At 52.3% G+C, this 19,986-nt stretch overlaps 1 protein-coding gene across 1 annotated transcript in view; it reads left to right on the top strand.

Moving 5' to 3' along the window:
- TG (thyroglobulin) overlaps positions 1-19,986 on the top strand; it is a 141,215-nt gene that overhangs the window by 38,977 nt on the left and 82,252 nt on the right. The window contains exons 26-34 of the mRNA XM_039911929.1: positions 1,004-1,201; positions 5,694-5,864; positions 8,136-8,201; positions 8,406-8,486; positions 13,940-14,080; positions 14,651-14,830; positions 15,723-15,834; positions 16,374-16,453; positions 18,129-18,272. Of these exons, the coding sequence (XP_039767863.1) occupies positions 1,004-1,201; positions 5,694-5,864; positions 8,136-8,201; positions 8,406-8,486; positions 13,940-14,080; positions 14,651-14,830; positions 15,723-15,834; positions 16,374-16,453; positions 18,129-18,272 (1,173 nt within the window). The remainder of the gene's footprint in view (positions 1-1,003; positions 1,202-5,693; positions 5,865-8,135; positions 8,202-8,405; positions 8,487-13,939; positions 14,081-14,650; positions 14,831-15,722; positions 15,835-16,373; positions 16,454-18,128; positions 18,273-19,986) is intronic.

Here is a 19,986-nt window from a genome sequence, read left to right on the forward strand (position 1 = left end):
GTCGGGGAAGACCTCTTGGAGGAGCTGTGCCTTCAGTAAGGCTAAGAAATGGGGGAGAGTAACTGTCTGTCAGATATGAGGGAGGATGTTCCAGGCCAGAGGCGGGACGTGGGCGAGAGGGCAGTGGTGGAGAAATAAGCGAGATTGAGGTCCAGTGAGAACGTTAGCATTAAAGAAGCCTCAGGGTCCCCGTGTGTGGGCTGGGGGGAGTACCTCAGCGACTATGAAGCTCTGGGGTGGAAATGGAGAGCCCAGGTCTCCAGCCCAACTGAATCCAACTTCCCGTGGTGCGGCCCTCTGCGTCCCGGCCTGAGCTCACCACTATCCCCTCTGTGTCCCTCTACCGGGAAACACAGGGCAGCGGGCCGGAAGGCAGCTGGCTGAGCCTGAGGTCTCAGAGACCCGAGTTGTGTCGGTGGAGCGAGGAGAGTGCAGGTGCCTGCACTGTTTCCATAGGGAACTCTGTCATAGGGAACAGAAAAGGAAAAGGAAAAAAATGAAGTGAAGGGCTGGTGTCATCTTTCTCAGAGGGAATTGATGTGTTGAATGGGCTTTCCAGGCCTCTCCAAGGGAGGGAATTACCCCCCCCCCCCCCCATCTTACAGATAGGAAGATGGAGGCACAGAAACTTGACCTCAGTTATTCAGATTTATGGCAGATCCAGGAGCTTTCTAGGTGTTCCTAGACTCTGCTTGTTGATAGCCGTACACCATTTTGAGCCTCCCTCTTCTCTCCCTCTTTCCCCCTTCACTTTCTTCTCATCCTCCCTCTCCTTTCCATCTCCTTCCCTCCATCTGCCTCCTCTCGTTTGTTACCATCTTTCCCCTCCCTTCTCGGATTTCTTCTCTTCCTCTTCCTCCTCATTACACTTTTCCCTCCCTCTGCTCTGTATCTTCTTTCTCCTTCTCTTCTTTCTCTTCCCCCTCCTGGGTATCCTTCCTCCTCCTCTTCCTCCTCCTGTTCCCCTTCCTCCCCCTCCCCCTCCGACCTTCTCACGACCCAGGCCAGGAATTCACCACCACGGGACGCAAAACCTTTGAGATGACGAGTTTCCGGAACACCCTCTCGGGACTCTACAGCTCGGCGGGCTTCTCGGCTGCGGGGGCCAACCTGACCGACGTCCACCTCTTCTGCCGCCGGGCCTGTGACCGGACTCCCTGCTGTGATGGCTTCATCCTCTCCCAGAGCCGGCTCCGTGGGGGTAACTGCGTTCAGTGTCTAACCGGGCAGCTGCCCAGAGAAAGGGTGTCAGGGAACACTATAGCTATCCCTGGGCTGCTCTCTATTAGTTATTAATTAATTTATTCATTCATTCGCATTTATTGAGCCCTTACTGTGTGCAGAGTACTGTACTAACTGCTTGGGCGAATACAGTATGACAATAAACAGACACATTCCCCGCCCAGAACAAGCTTACAGTCTAGAGGGACAGACATTAATATAAATAAATTGCAGATATGTATATAAAGTACTGTGGGGCTGGGAGGGGGCGATGAATAAAGGGAGCGAGTCAGAGTGATGCAGAAGGGAGTGGGAGAAGAGGAAAAGAGGAAAGGCCTCTTGGAGGAGATGTGTCTTCACTAAGGCTTTTAAGGTGGGGAGAGTAATTCTTATTATAATTATCATTATGGTATCTGTTAAGCGTTTACTGTGCGCGAAGCACTGTTGTAAGTGCTGGGGCGGAGACAAGGTAATCAGGTTGGACACAGTCCCCGTCCCATATGGGGTTCACAGTCTAACTAGGAGGGAGCACTAATAGTAGTAGAATGGTGTACGTTCAGTGCTGACTGGGTGCCGTGCACTGTGCCAGACACTGGGGTAAATCAAGATAATCATATCGGAATGACCGTTTTCCCTTCCACCCAACTACAAGACCCAGTTTAACACCAGCAACCCTCCCTCGAAACTTGTGGATTTGTTTATCCCCATCCTCAGCACTTCTGCTTATACTGTAGGACTCTTCCATTGTACACTCGATTCTTTATTACTATTTGTTTTGATTTTTCACCCTGGTAGAGCAACCTACTCCCTTTCTAATTCTTGTCCTTCTTACTGACCCCCCCCTTTTTAAGCCCTCCCCTTTTTAAATCCCTCTCCTCGGGAGAGGACAATGTCCCGTTGGTCAGGGGACTTGCTTTCTGTTGTGCTTTCCCAAATGCTCAGTATAATGCATTTAATTTTTTGTTACTATTTGTTTTGATTTTTCACCCTGGTAGAGCCAACCTACTCCCTTTCTAATTCTTGTTCTTCTTACTGACCCCCCGTTTTTAAATCCCTCTCCTCGGGAGAGGGTAATGTCCCGGTGGTCAGGGAACATGCTTTCTGTTGTGCTTTCCCCAGCGCTCAGTATAGTGCATTAAAGCCAGTAGGTGCTCGGCAAGTCCCCCGGCCGGTTCTTCTCCCACAGCCTCACCTCTTGCCCCCCGATTTTATGATAGGGGATTTCCACAGCTCTCCTCTTGGGGGTGCTGCCGTCTTACCTCCTCGACCCTTACGGCTCCAAGACGGACTGCTCCAAAGCCTGCGGTCAAGTCCACTGCCGAGGCAGTGAGATGAAATCGCAGCTTAATTGCGCGGAGAATCAACAGATAGCATGAACGGTATGCGTCGAGGAGCCGGATGCTGTGATTGGGTTGGAGCCGTGGGTCGCGTGAAATGCGATAACCCCGGCTGGGGGAGAAGGGAGAAAGAGGAACCCAGAATCCGGCGTGATTAATCTGCCAGACTTTCACGGGGATTCTCGGTGCCAGAGACAGCGAACGGGGCCCGTCTCTTAGGGGAGGCGGAGATGGCCAATAAATGGACTGGGCTCGGCTCCAGCCCAGCCTAATCTCGGCTTCCTCTACGAGCGACTTCCTTCCCCCTGCTCTGATTATGACCGGCTACCCCAAGAGTGGCCTGTCTCAAGGGCCGTGGCAATGTGGCCCGAACCTCAGGGCAGACTTTGAGCGGGTCCCTCCGGCCCTCCGGCAGCTCCCGCCATTTTGGGGGTTTCGGACAGGGGGGCTGCGGTGCGGAGACTGAAGAATCCCGTGTAAGCGTCGGGGTCACTCTCTGCTCTTGTCCCCTCGGCTTCTGGGGTTTCATTTTCCAGCAGGCACATGGTGCACTTTAAGGGGGTCCTCAGGACAAACCTAGACTATTGGAGGCTCCCGTCTGGCTCTGTGGGCCCTTGTAGGGGTTGGCTTGAGCTGGGTCAGGCTGTACCGTAAGCCTGGACCAAGGAACCACAGGGTTCTGGACTAATTGTAGAAGTCATAGGGGTGGTTGTGATGGTCTTTACTGAGCATCGTCTGAGTGCAGTACACAGTACTAAGTGCTTGGAAAAATGCAACAGAAGCACAAGCCACGATGCCCGCCCACAAGGAGCTTCCTCTCTCACAGGGAAGACAGACGTGGAAATATTCCCAACCTGTGAGATCAGAGGGCAGCTCCCATTTCAGCAAGGGGGTTCTATCACCACAGGAGATCTTGCAGATGCTTCTGAAGGTCGAGGGCGTAACTGGGGTCCCGACTCAATCCATCGATGGTATCTATTGGCCGCCTCTTCAGTCAATCAGTGATATTCGTTGAGACGGTCTCGTGCACAAAGGACTGTACGAAATGGTTGGGACAGTACAATAGAAGCAAATCAGGCATTCCCTGGCCTCTAGGAGTTTATAATCTATTGGCATCCGTCCAGAACAGTTAGGTCCACTACTCCGATATAGGAAACGTAACTACCAGGAATGTTCGAGGGCCTGACTTTGCCCTGGTTCCAAGGATTGTGGGCGATGGAGTTCTTAATTATTCACTCATTCAATCGCACGTATTGAGTGCTTACTGTGTGCAGAGCACTGTAATCGGAGAAAAGTTTCAACTTCGACATATGCTGCTCACTGGAAGAAGCCCCTGGGTATAAAAATGCAGAAATCGATCCCCTGGGCCTGGTCGAGGAGGACGTTTCCGGTTACGCCTGCATCGGGGCAAGGAACCTAGAGGAGGTTTCCGATGAGCTTGCTCGCACCTGGGCTCTCTTGACGCGAGCAGCGGCCCGGGTCAATCGGTGGCTTCTCGAGGGGAAGAGGTTCAATCTGTGTTCCCTCAGATCCCACGTGGAAGAATGTTCCCGTTCCCTGAAACACTGAACCCGTGAAGCGTAGTTACGGGATTCTTGGCCAGGGTCCCACTGGGCCGTAAGCCCTAGGTCAGCGTGGGAGGTCCGGCGTAACCAAGCTCTGCTCACCCAATTCTCGGAGCTCTTTAAATGAAAGCAGGCGGGATCACCCCGCGTGGGCTGGACTTTGAGTTTGAGGGGAAATCATTAGATCACGTCTGCCTTAAGAGAAGGGGCTGAGCCCTGCTGAGTCCTCTCTGTGAGTCTGCCAAATCCTTCGCCCCTCTCGTCTTTTTCTGCCACCACACCATTCTGCTCTCCACTTTATCTAACCTCCATTGGTTTTATTTTCACGTTTCAGAGGAGCTAATGAGTACTTACTGTCCTGGGCGCCCACTATGAACAGAGCTCTGTGCTGGGCACCCACTGGGTGCAGAGCTCTGTCCTGGGCACCCACTGTGGGTAGAGCTCTGTACTGGGTGTCTGCTAAGCCCTCCTATCTTCTCCCACTCCCTTCTGCGTCACCTAGACTTGATTCATCCCCCCTTCCAGCCCCACAGTACTTATGCACGTATCTGTAATTTTATTTAGATTACTGTCTCCCCCTCTAGACTGTAAACTCAGTCTGGGCAAGAAACATGTCTGTTATATTGTATGTTGTACTCTCCCAAACTCTTAGAACAGTGCTCCTCACACAGTAAGAACTCAATAAATACAATTAACTGACTAAAACTCTCTACCAACTGCTAGAGAAAATACACATGCTCCCTGCCTTCAAGGAACTTTTAATCAAATGGTGGAAATAGACAGACAGTAAGTATTTAGAGTGCGTGGAAACAAGAAGAGGAACCAAGATATGCACTTAGCAATGTGAGCATGTCAGAATGAAATAGCAGGATTAACAACCGAAATGACTTTTGACATTTTCATGCTGAGAACCGGCGGGAGATACGTAGGCGCTAGGGTGGCTGTTGCATTGATAGAGCCTGGGGAGGTGGGAAATGAATCACAGTCCACTGGGGAGGATGTGGCGTAGACGACGGAGCAGCAGCAGGAAAATAATCAGGATTTCTCCATTTGTGATAATCAAGGGTATTTACTGAGCGTTTCCTGCCTGCGGGGCACTGTACTAAGAGCTTGGGAGAGTACACTGCAACGGAGTTGGTAGGCATGTTCTCTGCCCCCAACGAGCTTACGGTCTCGAGGATGATCACCCTGCCCCCCCCCCGGTGATGCCCTCTCTTTTCTGCAGAGTGGTAGCGTGATGGGTTTTTTTGCATTCTGGGCAGTGTACTGAGCCCCTGGGAGTCAGTCAATTATATTTACTGAGCGCTTACTGTGTGCAGAGCACTAGTGCTAGGCGCTTGGACGAGTACAACCTAACAATAGAACAGACACATTCCCTACCCACAGTGAGTTTACAGTCTGAAAGGGGAGACAGACATTAATATAAATAAATAAAATACAGATGTGGACCTAAGTCCTGTGAGGCTGAGAGGGGGGGATGAATAAAGGGGGCAAGTCAGGGCGACACAGAAGAGAGTTGAAGAAAAGGAAAGGAGGGCTTTGTACAATAAACCTCCAATTCCCTCCGCAGGGACGATCATCTGTGGCCTTCTGAGCTCCCCCGATGTCCTGCTGTGCCATTCCAGCGACCGGAGGCCCATCTCCCCGTCCCAAGCTCCAGAGGGCACACTCTGTGGTCAGGTGAAGTCTGACCCATCCAAGAGACAGTTCCTCCTGAGCCTGGCAGGGCAAGATTTTGCAAGTGAGTAAACCGTCCATTCCTTCGCCCTCCCGCCACCTTCCACTCCCTGTCATCTTTGATCTTTCTCCCACGGGCCCCCTGGGGTTTCCTTCAGGACGCCTCTCCATCAGTCGTATTTAATCAGACGGTGATATCTGTGGAGCGCTCACCGTGTGCAGCGCACCGTACTAAGCGCTTGGGAGAGTACAATATAGAAGTGTTGGTAGACGTGTTCCCTGCCTACGGTGAGCTTGCAGTCTAAAGGGAGGATGGTCTGGGGGTAGCACCCACTGGGGCAGGCTTTCCCACGGCGGTGCTGAGCCCCTTCGAGGAGACAAGCAAGTTCCTGGGAGTCCGGTGGGAGGGCGGCACCAAGGCTGACCGAAGGACGGGTCGTTCTGAGCGTCGGTTTCGTGGATGGTCCACCATTTTATGCCGCTGTTGAGGTCATAGGGGAATTTGCTGGGTGTCCCGGGGCACGCGGGACTGACCGAGAGAGTGTGGAAGACTCGGGGCAGACCGTCCTCGCCACTGCAAATACAACTCGGGCACAGTTCCTGCCAAACTTTCCCTTCTTCATTACTGGGGTCTGGGCAATGCTCACCCCAGGGACCAGAACACAGTATGCCAGGCATTCTCTCTCAATAAGTCACTAAACTTCTCTGTACCTCAGTTACCTCGTCTGTAAAATGAGGATTAAAGCTGGGATCCCCATGAGGGACATGGACTGTGTCCATCTTTGTGCCCAAGCTTAATATCTATTCCAGCTCTTTGTACCCTCCCGGGCACATAGTAGACACTTAACAAATACTATAAAATAAAGAACAAAAAGTCAGGCCCCAGAGAGAAGAGATCACAGTCAAAATCATCCTTTTTGAATCGAAGGACAGGGCTGCCTCACTGTCCGATGTATGTGTGGGGTGTGTGTTTTTTCAAGTCTGCAGTCCATTCGATCCTTGCCTCTCCTGAATTTCCAGTTGAAACCTGTCTGTATCTCCAACTATTCACCCTTGGCCAGCGCAGGCCTCCCATTTCTAAGAAAAGAGACTTAGAAAGTCCTCAGACGGTGCAGTTTTCACTCTGGAAGACATCTTGGAGGGTAAATGAATGAGAACCATATGGACGAAACATCCTGGACCGGCCCCAGGGGCTTTGGAGCTGTTGGGGAAAGAAGGTCTTGGCAGAGAAGCTCTCAGGCGCGTGCAGATTCCAGAAAGCTGGAAAACAGCTTGGGGGAAGTGGACAAATGGGAGATCTGGTCAGGGGCCCCTGACCCAGCCTGGGAAGCCAAGCACGAGGGGTTGGGGAGGGAGTGGCCTGGGCCAGTCATTAAGGTTTTTTGTTTTTTTTTGGTTTGGTTTTGGGTTTCTTTAGCGTATTTCTTAAGCGCTTACTATGTATCAAAGACTCTACAGAAGCTGTGTCGGTTTGCGGGGAGGGAGGCCCGCTTAATGACTTAAAACTGACCGTGCAAATAACATCTCGCCTGGGGCATCTGCTCAGGAAGCAGGAAAGAAGCCAAGATCCAGGGCTTCTATTTGGAGAGTACATCCTGATGTCTTAGAGCTCATGGAAGAGAAAATGTGGCCTTCTAAAAGTTTTAGCAGCCCAACGTGTGTTCTGGTGTTTATTCATTCGGTGGGGTTCATCGAGTGTTTGCTCTGTGCAGACACTGTCCTAAGTACTGGGGAGCATAAAGTAAAGTCAGTAGATAAAATCCCTGATCTCAAGATTACTGTAGGTGAAGCCCTGTGTTAAGGGCTCCGGCGAGAGAGCTGCCCAGAAATTGCTGCCTAGAAAGGCAGGCAGCGGGGAAGGAGGCTGCAGAAGCCGCTTGACCTAGTGGGAAGCCAGAAGACCTGGGTTCTAATCCTGGCTCTGCCACTTGTTTGCTGTGTGATCTTGGGAAAATCGCCCGACTTCTCTGGGCTTCAGTTACCTCATCTGTAAAATGGGGATTAAGGCCGTGAGCCCCATAGGGGAAGTGGACAGAGTCCAGTCTGATTAGCTTGTATCTACCGCAGCACTTGGCCTGGTACATAGTTAGCATTTAACGAGTGGCATTAAACAAAAAAAGACACAGGGCCTGGACACAGATTGTGCTCTTCTGGGGAGACTTCATGGAGAACGTGTGTGGGCCGGGAGCCAGTATGAAGATTTGGAGGTGAGAGGGGGCTGAGCAGAGACTCAGGTGTGGAAGGAGGGGAGGAGGGATATGGGCAAGTGAAAGGAGCGATGAGGAGGAATCCCATTTTCAAAATCAATATGGAGAGGTTTGAACTTTCGTTTCAGGTTCTGAGCCACTAGAGGAAGTTCAAGAAGCTGTCTCTACTTTTCAGCAGGTCTACCTCTGGAGAGGTAAGGAGGACTTCAGTCAATCGGGCACCTAGTGGGGGCAGAGCACTGTACTGGGCATCGACCTTTCGCATCACAGAAAAACGGGATCATTTGGGGTAAACGACGCTGCCGACAAGGGGTGCGCTTGGCCCGCGGGACCCCCAACCCACTGGAATAGAAATGAGTAAACTCAAAAGGGTCTATTCCCACTGGCCTCTTCCCTAGATTCGGATGCGGCAGTCCGAAGTCCAGCAGCCGAGTGCGAGGCCGGCCGGCTCCCGGGGCCGGACACCACCCCTCTCACAGGTAATCCTCCGCGGGCCGCCGGGCCGAGAAAGTGGAGCGGGGGTGGCGGGGGGTGAGGGTGGCAGGGAGGATGGGGTCAGGGGAGCAGACGGGCTCCTGATTCTGCTCCTGAGACTTTGTGCACGACCCATCCTGATTGGTGACTCTAGCAGAAGCCACAGGTGCTCGGCCTGTCACGGAACGTGAGTCCACTACCAAGCGATTATAGATGGGGGGACCACTCAGTTCAGAGTGCCGCCCCCAAGCCGGGGAGCTTGCTTACAGCTGAGGCTGATGATCAAGTGAAGATAGGGCTGCACTGGGTGAGGGATTTCTCATTCAATCGTATTTATTGAGCGCTTAGTCTATGCAAAGCTCGGTACTAAGCCTTTATATGATGCGGGATAACTTGGATAACGGTTTTCCCTAATGGTAGAGATGGTCTTTATTGGGCACGTACCAGATGCCGAACGCCAAACGCTACGATAGGAGGTAATCATGTCAGCCCCTGACCCAGAAGAGGTTTAAGAGCTAAGAGGTATTACAAGCTAAAAGGGAATTATTTGTTCATATTAATGTCTGTTTCCCCCTCTAGCCTGTAAGCTCGTGACCTGCAGGGAACTTGTCTGCTAATTCTGTCGTCTTGGACCCTTCCAAGTGCTTAGTACAGTGCTCTGCACTTAGGAAGCACTCGCTAAATACCATTGATTGAGTAAAAAGACCCAATTAATGCCCAGAGAGGTTAAGTCTTCACACAGGAATGGGAACAGGGTCTTCGAGGTCTTCTAGCTCTCAGTGCCGCTCTTTGCCGACCAGGCAGCAATACCATTCTTCCCCTGTCCCTTCTGCTACTTCTAGAATTCTCCTGTAAGGGCAGTCAGGGCTGACACTTGTTCAAAAATCACCAGAAAGTTTCTTTATGACTCTTCTCCAAGAATGGATCTCTTAACTGCAACAACTAAACCTTCCTGAACTGAAGGGAAATCGGTCTAATTGTATAGAACCCCCCCCCACACACACACACACACAGACACACACACCAGAAAAGATCCTTTCTTCAGGAAAGCGGCAGGGTTGCCTAGTGGATAGACCCTGGGGCTGAGAGTCAGAAGGCCAGAATTTTAATCCCAACTCTTCCCTCTTCCCTGGTCTGTCGTTTGACCTTGGACTAGTCACTTAACCTCTCTGAACCTAGTTTCCTCATCTTCAAAGTGGGGTACCCCTCATCTCCCTCTCGCCCTCTTAGATTGGGTACCCAACTGGGGGTACTTTCCCGTCTTCCTCAAAAGACTGTAAGCTTCTTGAGGGTTTAGCACAGTGCTCTTCAAGCAGTAAATGCTCAATAATTATGATTGATTAAGTGATCACCAAGCGCTACTTGGTCCCAATCTAAAAGGTTCTTACAATCGAACGGGGGGAAGCAGACGGTTCCAGCAGGCTTTGGCCCGCCCCGGAAGCTTAGTAGAATTATAGCTAGCCACTCCATGCTCTGCTAGAGTGTTTTACTGGCAAAGAAATCTCATCCCATCGCCTCGGGAGATGAAATAACGGTCCGCCGGATTTCCCAATTCATCTCCGGCCAGACGCTGTCTGGATTTTGTAGCTTTAGTGAGAAGCTGGGAGGGAGGGAAGAAAATCGAAGTGAAGATACCCAACCCAGTACGGTCCTAATGATAACAAGAATAATAAGAATGACGAATCTGGACTTCCCATGCACCTTTTCGAAGGGGCCATTAGCCACTGTGGCTCTCTGAAATGGGAGAGGTAAAAACATATTTGAGTCCCCGTCTCACTGGCAGGCATTCTTCAGTGAGAGCGGGAAAGTCAGAAATGGTCATGCCGTTAATCTGGTCCCGTCAATCAATGGGATTTATTGAACGCTCACTGTGTGCAGAGCACTGAACTGAGCGCTTGGGAGAGTACAGTTCGACAGAGTTGTGGGATGCGATACCTGCCCGCATAGAGTTTACAGTCTACGGGGTGGAGGGTGGCTATTGAAGCAGATTAGGGAGGCAGCCCGAAGAGGGTGGCTGAACCGGGCAAGCCAGGGAGCCAGAGGGTCCGACTTGGAGTCAAAGACTGTGTGAGCGGAAAGCTCTGTTGATATCACGCCCTCGGCTGGAGGAATTCCTGAGCTTAAAAAAACAAGGCCGTGATTTGGGAAGAAATCCTTCCCGTCTTCGGATTCTTTCTTTGCTTGCCAAGACCTGAGTTTCTCCACTTGCTTTCCGCCATTCCCTCAGGATCTCTGATTTCTTGGCAGCGGCTCACGGCTTTCCAGAGATCCAAGCCCCGAAGAGAAGTTCAGCTCTCTGGGTCTCCCGAAACTGAGAAACGCAGAGATTCAAAGTTCCAAGCTCTCATTCTGACAAGTTACGGCCCCTTATCCCTTCACCATTCAATCAGTCAATCAATCATCGATCATATTAATTGGACACCGCCTCGATGCGGGGCCCTGGCCTGGGTGTCGGCCTGGCTGAGCACTGTGCTGGGTGCTTATTGGGTGCAGAGCACTGGACTAGACTCACGGGAGAGTTCAGTAGACATCACACAAAGGCCTTGCCTCTGAGAAGCTGACATGCAGAAGGGAAGCCTCAGACATTGAAAAGATGAAGAGAATGGGTGGAAAATGAGCACGGGCCAGGGAGTCAGGTGTCCTGGGTTTTAATCCCGGCTCCGCCGCTTGCCTGCTGGGTGACCTTGAGCGAGTCTCGGTTTCTGTGTCTCTGTGTCTCGGTTTCCATCTCTGTAAACTAGAAATTAAATGGCCGTTCTCCTTCCTACTTAGACCGCGGGCCCCATGTAGGGCAGGGATCGTATCTAATCTGCTTATTTTGTAACCGCCCCAGCGTTCAGTGCAGTGCTTGCCACATAGTAAGCATGTTACAAATATCGCGATTATTATCGTTATGACTGATAGATAACTTTGTCTCTCAGACCATTGTTTCGCTTCATAAGTGGGGAGTGAGGCTCTCACTAATCAATCAACCAATGGTATTTATTGAATGCTTGCTGTGTGCAGAGCAACTGTAATAATAATAATAATGTTGGTATTTGTTAAGCGCTTACTATGTGCAGAGCACTGTTCTAAACCCTGGGGTAGATACAGGGTAATCAGGTTGTCCCGCGTGCGGCTCATAGTCTTAATCCCCATTTTTCAGATGAGGTAACTGAGGCACAGAGAAGTGAAGTGACTTGCCCATAGTCACATAGCTGACAAGTGGCAGAGCCGGGATTCGAACCCATGACCTCTGACTCCCAAGCCCAGCCTCTTTCCACTGAGCCACACTGCTTCTCTGTACTGAGCGCTTGGAAGTGTACAGTACAACAGAATCAGTGGACACAGTCCCTGCCCATAAACAGCTTCCAGTCTTGATAGTCACTAACAATCATAACAATGGTAATTGTTAAAGCACTTACTATGTGCCAAGGACTGTTCTAAGCACCTTCACCTGTGAAATGGCCCCCCTGCTGTTGCTGAAGCCAATTATGGATGCCACATCGTTTTCATTTTGTCATTTTCCATAATTGGCTTGTGAAACTGACCTATTTGCGGTGGTGTTTCAGAAGAGGAAACTGGAGCAGAGCATAAACAGATTAAGTGACTTGCCTCAAGTCAAACAGGAAATAAGAAGCCTATCTAGGATTTCCACCTTCAGAACTTCCTGTGCTTTGTTGTCTTCTAACATTGTTTTAAAAGTCAATCGTCTGGTTGGTTATGGTCTCTACTGAGCACTTACTGTGTGCCAAGCACTGTGCTAAGTGCCGGGGTAGGTTCGGAACAATCAAATTGGACCCAGGCCCTTCTCCATCTGGACCTCTCGGTCTCAGTGTGGGGAGGCAGATTCAAAGAACGAGATCAGTGAGCGGACAGCAGCAGGTGATGATGATAATAATAATAATGATGATATCTGTTAACCGCTTACTGAGTGCCAGGCACTCTTCTGAGCACTGGGATGGATACAGCCCAATCGGGTTGGGCGCAGTCCCTGTCCCACATGGGGCTCACGGTCTTAATCCTCATTTTACAGATGAGGTAACTGAGGCACAGAGAAATAAACTGACTTGCCTAAGGCCACACAGTGGACAAGTGGTGGAGCTGGGATTAGAACGCGTGACCTCTGACTCTCAGGCCCGTACTCTATCCACTCTGCCATGCTGTTTCCGGAGTTGTCGACAAGCCAGGGGGCTGAGGACGAAATCGGTGAAGAGGCAGTTGTTGGCGGCCGGGGGGAGGAGGTTCCTCAGGCCCCTCTCTGCTCCCGGCATTCGGTTCTGGCCACAGGCCACCGCTGCCAGGGTACCCCCGGCAACCAGAGTGGCCGACAGGTTGCCACGTGGCCTTCTGGGCTCTGGGAGAGGCTGGTCCAGGCCCTGGCTCTGGCCACCCCGGCATCCCAGACCTAACGGCCTAACAGCGTAGCCAATTGGAAAGAGCACAGGCCTGGGAGTCAGGGGACTTTGGTTCTCTCCCCGTTCAGTTCACTCCCCCTCTAGTCGGTAAGCTCATCAGGGGCTGGAATCCTGTCTGCTAATTCTGTGTGCTCTCCCAAGCACTCAGTACAGTGCTCTGCACACTGTATGAGTGCAATAAAATCCACTGACTGATGCTACTTGATTCTAATCCCAGCTCCTTGCTGGGTGACCTTGGGCAAGTCACTTCACTTCTCTGTCCCTCAGTTTCCTCAACGGTAAAATGGGAATTAAATACCCATTCCCCTCTCCTACTTAACCGTGTGCCCACCGTGGGACAGGAACCGTATCCAACCCGACGAGCTTGTATCTACGTGGCTCGGTGGAAAAGAGCCTGGGCTTCGGAGTCAGAGGTCATGAGTTCGACTCCCCGCTCTGCCACTCGTCAGCTGTGGGACAAGTCACTTGTGTGGCTTGTGTGCAAGTCACTTCACTTCTCTGTGCCTCAGTTACCTCATCTGTAAAATGGGGATTAACTGTGAGCCTCACGTGGGATCAACCTGATTACCCTGTATTTACCCCAGTGCTTAGAACAGTGCTCTGCGCATAGTAAGCGCTTAACAAATACCAACATTATTAGTATTATTATCACCCCAGAGGTTAGAACAGTGCTTGCCACATAGTAAGTGGTTAACAGATATAATAATAAGCATCATTATTATAATAGTAATAAGACCCATTGTAATAAGCCCCTTGTGGACTGAGATTTCTGGAGCATTTGAAGAGGGAAATTCAGCACGGTTCCGTGGCCAGACGTTCCCGTCTGAGACCGATAGGAGAGACTAACCACGGAGTCCAATTGGCCGGATATTCACAGGTTGCCTCGAACCCTCGACCCCGGCCTGGCCTGTCTGGGGAGCCGGGGCCCGGAGACTCGCCGGCATCTCCCGTGGAGGTGCGGTCGGGGTCCACCTCACCAAGAACGCGGCCGGAGGATCTGTTCGCTCCTTCCCTCGCCCCCTTGCCCTCTGGCTCGAGTGACGGGGTCTTTTGTTTTTCAGAGTCAGCGGCCGGCCTCTTCTCCCCGCTGGACGCCTCTCAGGTCGTCGTGGACGAGTCCCACCCCTTGCCCGGCTGGGAGTACCGGCTCCTCGCTCCCCGGTTTTCAGCCCGGCGACAGGCAGAGCTCTGGTGCCTCTCACGTAAGGGCCTCGAGGCCGGGCGCTGTCCACCAGGAGGTCGACTGGGTGGGGGGGATGGTACAGCGGTCCTGTGTTCAAGACTGCTCTATGCAAAGCTCTGTACTAACAGCTTGGAAAATATAGTACGTAGAGGAAACGTAATCCTTGCCCACAAGGAGATCCCAATCTATCGAGGGATCTCAAAGGTCTGGCAGTCAGTCAGTCGTATTTATTGAACGCTTACTGGTGCAGAGCACTGCACTAAGCTCTTGAGAGAGTACAATATAACAATAGACACAGTCCCTGCCCACAACAAGCTCATAGACTAGAGGGGCAGATTCAGTTCAGTGGGGCTGACAGATGGCTCTTAAGTTATAAAAGCCCCCCACCTCCTCTCCCACCGTGTCCCTGAGGATGGTTCCGTCAGTTTAGAGGTGACCGGTGATTCCGTTTCCTTCCCACCGAGAGGAGGGTGGTTTACCCTCAGGCAGCAGCTCGGTCCCGACCACAGAAGTGCCTGAGGAGCCGGGGTGGGGGCGGTGGAGGATTGCTAGTCCCCGATAACGAGCGGCGACGTTCTCCGCTCCTCAGGGTGTGCCCAGGAAGAAGGGTTCTGCCGGCTGGCAGCGCTGCAGGACTCGACTGGCACGGCCCCCTTCACCTGCGTCCTCTACCCGGAGGCCCGGACATGCGGCCCACTTGACGAACTGACTGCTGGCAGCTGCCGAGTGGTCCTGCCCCGCCGGCCACTCTCCCTCTACCAGAGAGAAGGTGAGGCACCATCGGGCGGCCCAGGACGGGATCCAAGGTGGCCTGATTCAATTCGAATAATCATAATGATGATGATGGTATTTGTTAAGCACTCACTATGTGCTAAGCGCTAGGGTAGACACAACTTCCTTAGGTTGGACACAATCCCTGCCCCGGGTGGGGCTCACAGTCTTAATCCCCATTTTACAGATGGCGTAACTGGGGCCCAGAGAAGAGAAGTGACCCGTCCCAGGTCACACAGCAGACAGGAGGCAGAGCGGGGATTAGAACCCAGGTCCTTCCGACTCCCAGGGCCGTGCTCTATCCGCTGTGCTAATCATCCCTCGGGAACCAAAGTGGGCGGGGCTGAAATTTCAGTAGGTGGGGCCACTTTCCAGCTTTCCGAGTGCTAAGCACTGGGGTTTTTTAAATAATATCTAGTAAACGCTTAATGTGTGTCTAACACTAAGTGCTGAAGTAGGGACAGGTTAATTAGGTAAGACATGGTCCCAGTCCCTTTTGGGGCTCACAGTCTCAGTAGGAGGGAAAATGCATATTTAATCTCCATTTTACAGTTGAGGAACTAAGACACAGAGAGGTTAAGTTGACTTGTCCGAGGTTTGACGGCAAGCAGTGATAGAGCAGGATTAGAACACAAGCCCTCTGACTCTCAGGCTTTCGGTCTTTCCACAAGGCCACGCTGTTTGATTGTGGGGAAGACCTGAGAGCTCTGGTTGAGCTTGTGGTCCTCCCGTGGGAGGGGCATTAGTCTTGAGTAGCGGGCAAGGGGAGATGACACCGGACTGGTCCGAATCCCTCCCGGGCTGCGGAAACCCCACCGGGATCTCTGGAAAGTTTTCCATCTTGCTTCCTGGTCAGGAAACGGTGATAATCTTTTCCTTCCTCCGCCTAGTTGTCCCGGGAGAGAGGGTGAAGAACTTCTACACGCGCCTGCCCTTCCAGAAGCTGACGGGGGTTTCGGTGCAAAACCACGTTTCCGTCGGCGGAAAGTCCATTTCCGAGGGGTAAGATGAGGTTCTGTCTCGTTTTGCGGGGCTGCCACGGCCTCGGCGCCATAGCTCTGCTGGGAGGGACGTGCACGGGGGACGGGTGGCCGTAGGCCGTAGGCCGCGGGCGGAAGGTTTAAAGACGGTTCAGTGACGTGGTGGAGCCCACCGCTGCAGGAGGAGTCTCGGAGTGGGCAGCGACCGGGAGAGGGATTGGCCCCCCGTCAGGGAAGGCTGGGAATTCCACGGCTCAACACCTGGAGAGTCAGTAGGGTCCGACGTGGGGCCGTTTGTGCCGCGAGAGCTCTGGTTCTGCTCCTGGTCCCCTTAGCCCCGGTTCCTCTCCTGCTGGGCACCGAGACCCGGAAATCCTGGGACTTAGTTCCCTTGTCCCCCTGCCTCCCGGAGAGCTGAAGGCGCCGGGCCTCAGGGGGTGATTCCGAACCCGGCCCCCGGCAGCCCTGCCCCGGACGGGAGCCGGTCGTCAGTCTAGCCTGGTGAAACAGCGGTCTCTGCGGCGGATGGGGTCCGTGATCTATTTCCCGTTCCCTTCTCAGGTTTTTGGAGTGCGAACAGCGCTGTGATGCCGATCCTTGCTGCCGGGGCTTTGGATTTCTCAACGGCTCTCCGTCCGGAGGTGCATCCCCGCCTGTGCCCCAGGGGCTCCTCGCCCTTGTTTGAGGCTCTCGGAATGGCACTGGGGTGGGCAGGGCGTGTTACTCCCAAGATAACTCCTCTCCTTGGAGTGTGCGCGTACACACCCCCTACCCCCTTTCTTCTAATCATTAAATGCCACTTTGGGAGCCCTAGAAGCAATGGGGGCTAAACAGGTGGTGGTCCCGTGCCTTTCTCACGGTGACGGGTAGCAGGCCAACCTCTGGGCGGTTGCCCCTTTCTAAATATCAAGGCACCAACCGTGATTAATGAGAAAAGATCACAAATCCGCCGTGGAACTCCCGCCCAGAGCCTCCCGGTCAGTGGGGTCTCTGTCCTCTCCTCCGGTTGGAGCCCGGGAAGTCCTGCGTCCCACTGCCCCGTAGCCGGGCAACTAGCAGCCTGGAACCTGTGCCGTGTCTACTGTTCCCAACATCTTGTGACGTTTCAACGAAGGAAAATTCCTGCATCAAATTCATCCCGCTTCTGCCACTTCTCAGCTGTGTGACTCTGGGCAAGTCACTTCACTTCTCTGTGCCTCAGTGACCTCATCTGTAAAATGGGGATTAAGACCGTGCGCCCCACGTGGGACAACCTGATAACCTTGTACCTATCCCAGCGCTTAGAGCAGTGCTCTGCACATAGTAAGCGCTTAACAGTTACCAACGTTATTATTGCAGTCACCGTGGTAGTGTTTTATCGGTAATGACCATATTTGAATCCCTAAGTTAATTTCCACCTTCAAAATTGCTTGCTGCATAATAATAATAATAGTTATGCTACCGTTAAGTGTTTACTATGTGCCAAACACTGTGATGAGTACTGGGGCAGGTGCAAGATAATGAGATTGCACACAGTCCCTGTCCCACAGAGCCTAGTGGGCCTGGGAGTGAAAAGGACCTGGGTTCTAATCCCGGCTCTGCCACTTGTCTGCTGTGTGACCTTGGGCAAGTCATTTCAGTTCTCTATGCCTCGGTTACCTCATCTGTAAAATGGAGAGTAAGACTGTGAGCCCCATGTGGGACAGGGAGTGTGTCCAATCTGAGAAGCAGCATGGCTCAGTGGAAAGAGCCCGAGCTTGGGAGTCAGAGGTCATGGGTTCGGATCCCGGCTCTGCCACTTGTCAGCTGTGTGACTCTGGGCAGGTCACTTCACTTCTCTGTGCCTCAGTTCCCTCATCTGTAAAATGGGGATGAACTGTGAGCCTCACGTGGGACGACCTGATTACCCTGTATCTCCCCCAGTGCTTAGAACAGTGCTCTGCACCTAGTAAGAGCTTAACAAATACCAACATTGTTATTATTATTATTAGTTGGTATCTACCCCAGTGCTTAGAATTATGCTTGACACCTAGTAAGCGCTTAACTAATGCTATTATCATTATAGCATTATTATATTATTATCATTATGGCATTATGGAATCCCCATTTTACAGACGAGGAAAGTGAGGCCCGGAAAGGTCCCCCTTTTTACCCTGGCTCAGCTAGAGATCGGGCCAAGATGGCTCCCGGGGGACTCTCCGTCGGCTCGAATGACTGCAAGGCGCTCGTTCTCGAAGCGCAAAATAGCTGCCCCCGTCGGGTTCTCTTGGAGGGGCGTCAGCGCGCTCTCCCCGGCGGAGGAGGTTCGTTGTGCCGACTGCTTTCTTTCCTTCCCAGGGGGTGAGGCGCAGTGCTTGACACTCAGCAACCTGGGGTTCCAGTCGTGCGGCGAGGAACACGGACCCTCCTGGCAAGTTTCGGACTGCAGCTCTCCGCCCGCGGGGCTCGGAACCTACCCCTTCGGCTGGTATCAGAAACCCGGTGAGTCCCACCCGTTCGCCCACCTCCGAGGCGATGGCGTCAGGCCGGGGAGGAGGGAGCGGGCCTACAGTGAGACCAGATTTGCAACCCGAACTCGTGTGAGCCAGACCGGCTTTCAATCAATCAATCAATCGTATCTATCGAGTGCTTACTGTGTGCTTACTGTGAGCCGAGCATTTGGGAGAGGCCAACGCATCAGTATAACCGACACGTTCCCGGCCCGCAGCGGCTTTCACATCCCATCAGTCAGTGGTGTTTATTGAGTGCAGAGCGCTGTACTAAGCGCCCAGCACATTCGATAGCACTCATTATGGTGGGAGAGGCCGGACCCCATGGCCTGAGGTCACCGCACTGTTGACGGGAACCTCGGTGCTCTAGGCTGGTCTCGGGCCGCAGACGGCTCTTTAGGCCCATTGGCATCTGCCTCCCTCTTCTGCTTTTGGTCCGGGAGCGCTTAGTATTTATGGAGCACCCACTGGGTACAGTGCATCGCCCCGAGGACTTGGAAAAGAGCAACAAAGTCCCCCTCCACAGTAAACTTGCATTAATAATAATAGTGTTGGTATTTGTTAAGCGCTTACTATGCGCAGAGCACAGTTCTCAGCGCTGGGGTAGACACAGGGGAATCAGGTCGTCCCACGTGGGGCTCACAGTCTTAATCCCCATTTTACAGATGAGGGAACTGAGGCCCAGAGAAGGGAAGTGACTTGCCCACAGCCGCACAGCTGACGAGTGGCATTAGAAGGGGAGAGACCGGCATGCACTTTCGTACAACTAGGATGATCAAGATAAATCACCGAATGTACCATTTAAACGATCGATAAAGCAGTGGTATTTATTGAGCCCTCACCGTGTGCAGAGAACTGTACTAAGCACTTGGGAGAGTACAGTATAACAGGGTTCATAGTCTCATTCGTTCAGTAGTATTTATTGAGCACCGACTGTGTGCAGAGCACTGTACTAAGTGCTTGGGAGAGTACGACAACCCATTCCCTGCCCAAAACGAGCTCACGGTCAAAAGGTTCCCTTGCCCACGAGGAGTTTGCTGTCTAGAGGAGGAGATAGACATTAATATAAATAAATAAATTACGGATATGTATGTAGATGAAGAAAAGGAAGCAAATCCCAGGGCGTAAGCGCGATTGATTGATTGATTACACTTTAATTACCGGATTACCGGAAGGGGTGTTGTGGATGTGGAACCTGTCTAGCCACTCTCTTGTATTGTACTCTCCCAAGCGCTTAGTACAGTGGTCTGCACACGGTAAGCGCTCGATAAATACCAGTGATTGATTAATCAAAAGCACTTAGCGGGCTGGCATAAACACCAGTAAGGCTAGGGGAGGATGCTTTCCTTAATGCCCCTGGGCGAGTGTTTATAGGAAGGAGACACGACCCATTCCAGCAGGAGGCCTGTCCTAAAAAAGGGAATCTCACTGGAATGGGAGAGGGAAACAGGGATGTAGCGGATAGGCGCTCCAAGGTCATGGGTCACAAGGAGCCACCAAAAGAAAAAAAGAAACATGGCGCTATTGGTTAAACGCTTATTCTGGGCCAAACACTGTACCACACACTGGGGTAGATACAAGATAGGTCGAACACACTCCCCATCCCGCATGGGGGTCACGGTCTAAGAGGGAGGGAGAACAGGTATTGAATCCCCATTTTTCAGATGAGGAAACTGAGGCACAGAGAAGGTCACAGTGCAGGCAAA

This window comes from Ornithorhynchus anatinus, chromosome 4 (genome assembly GCF_004115215.2).
Source record: "Ornithorhynchus anatinus isolate Pmale09 chromosome 4, mOrnAna1.pri.v4, whole genome shotgun sequence".
Lineage (NCBI taxonomy): Eukaryota > Metazoa > Chordata > Mammalia > Monotremata > Ornithorhynchidae > Ornithorhynchus > Ornithorhynchus anatinus.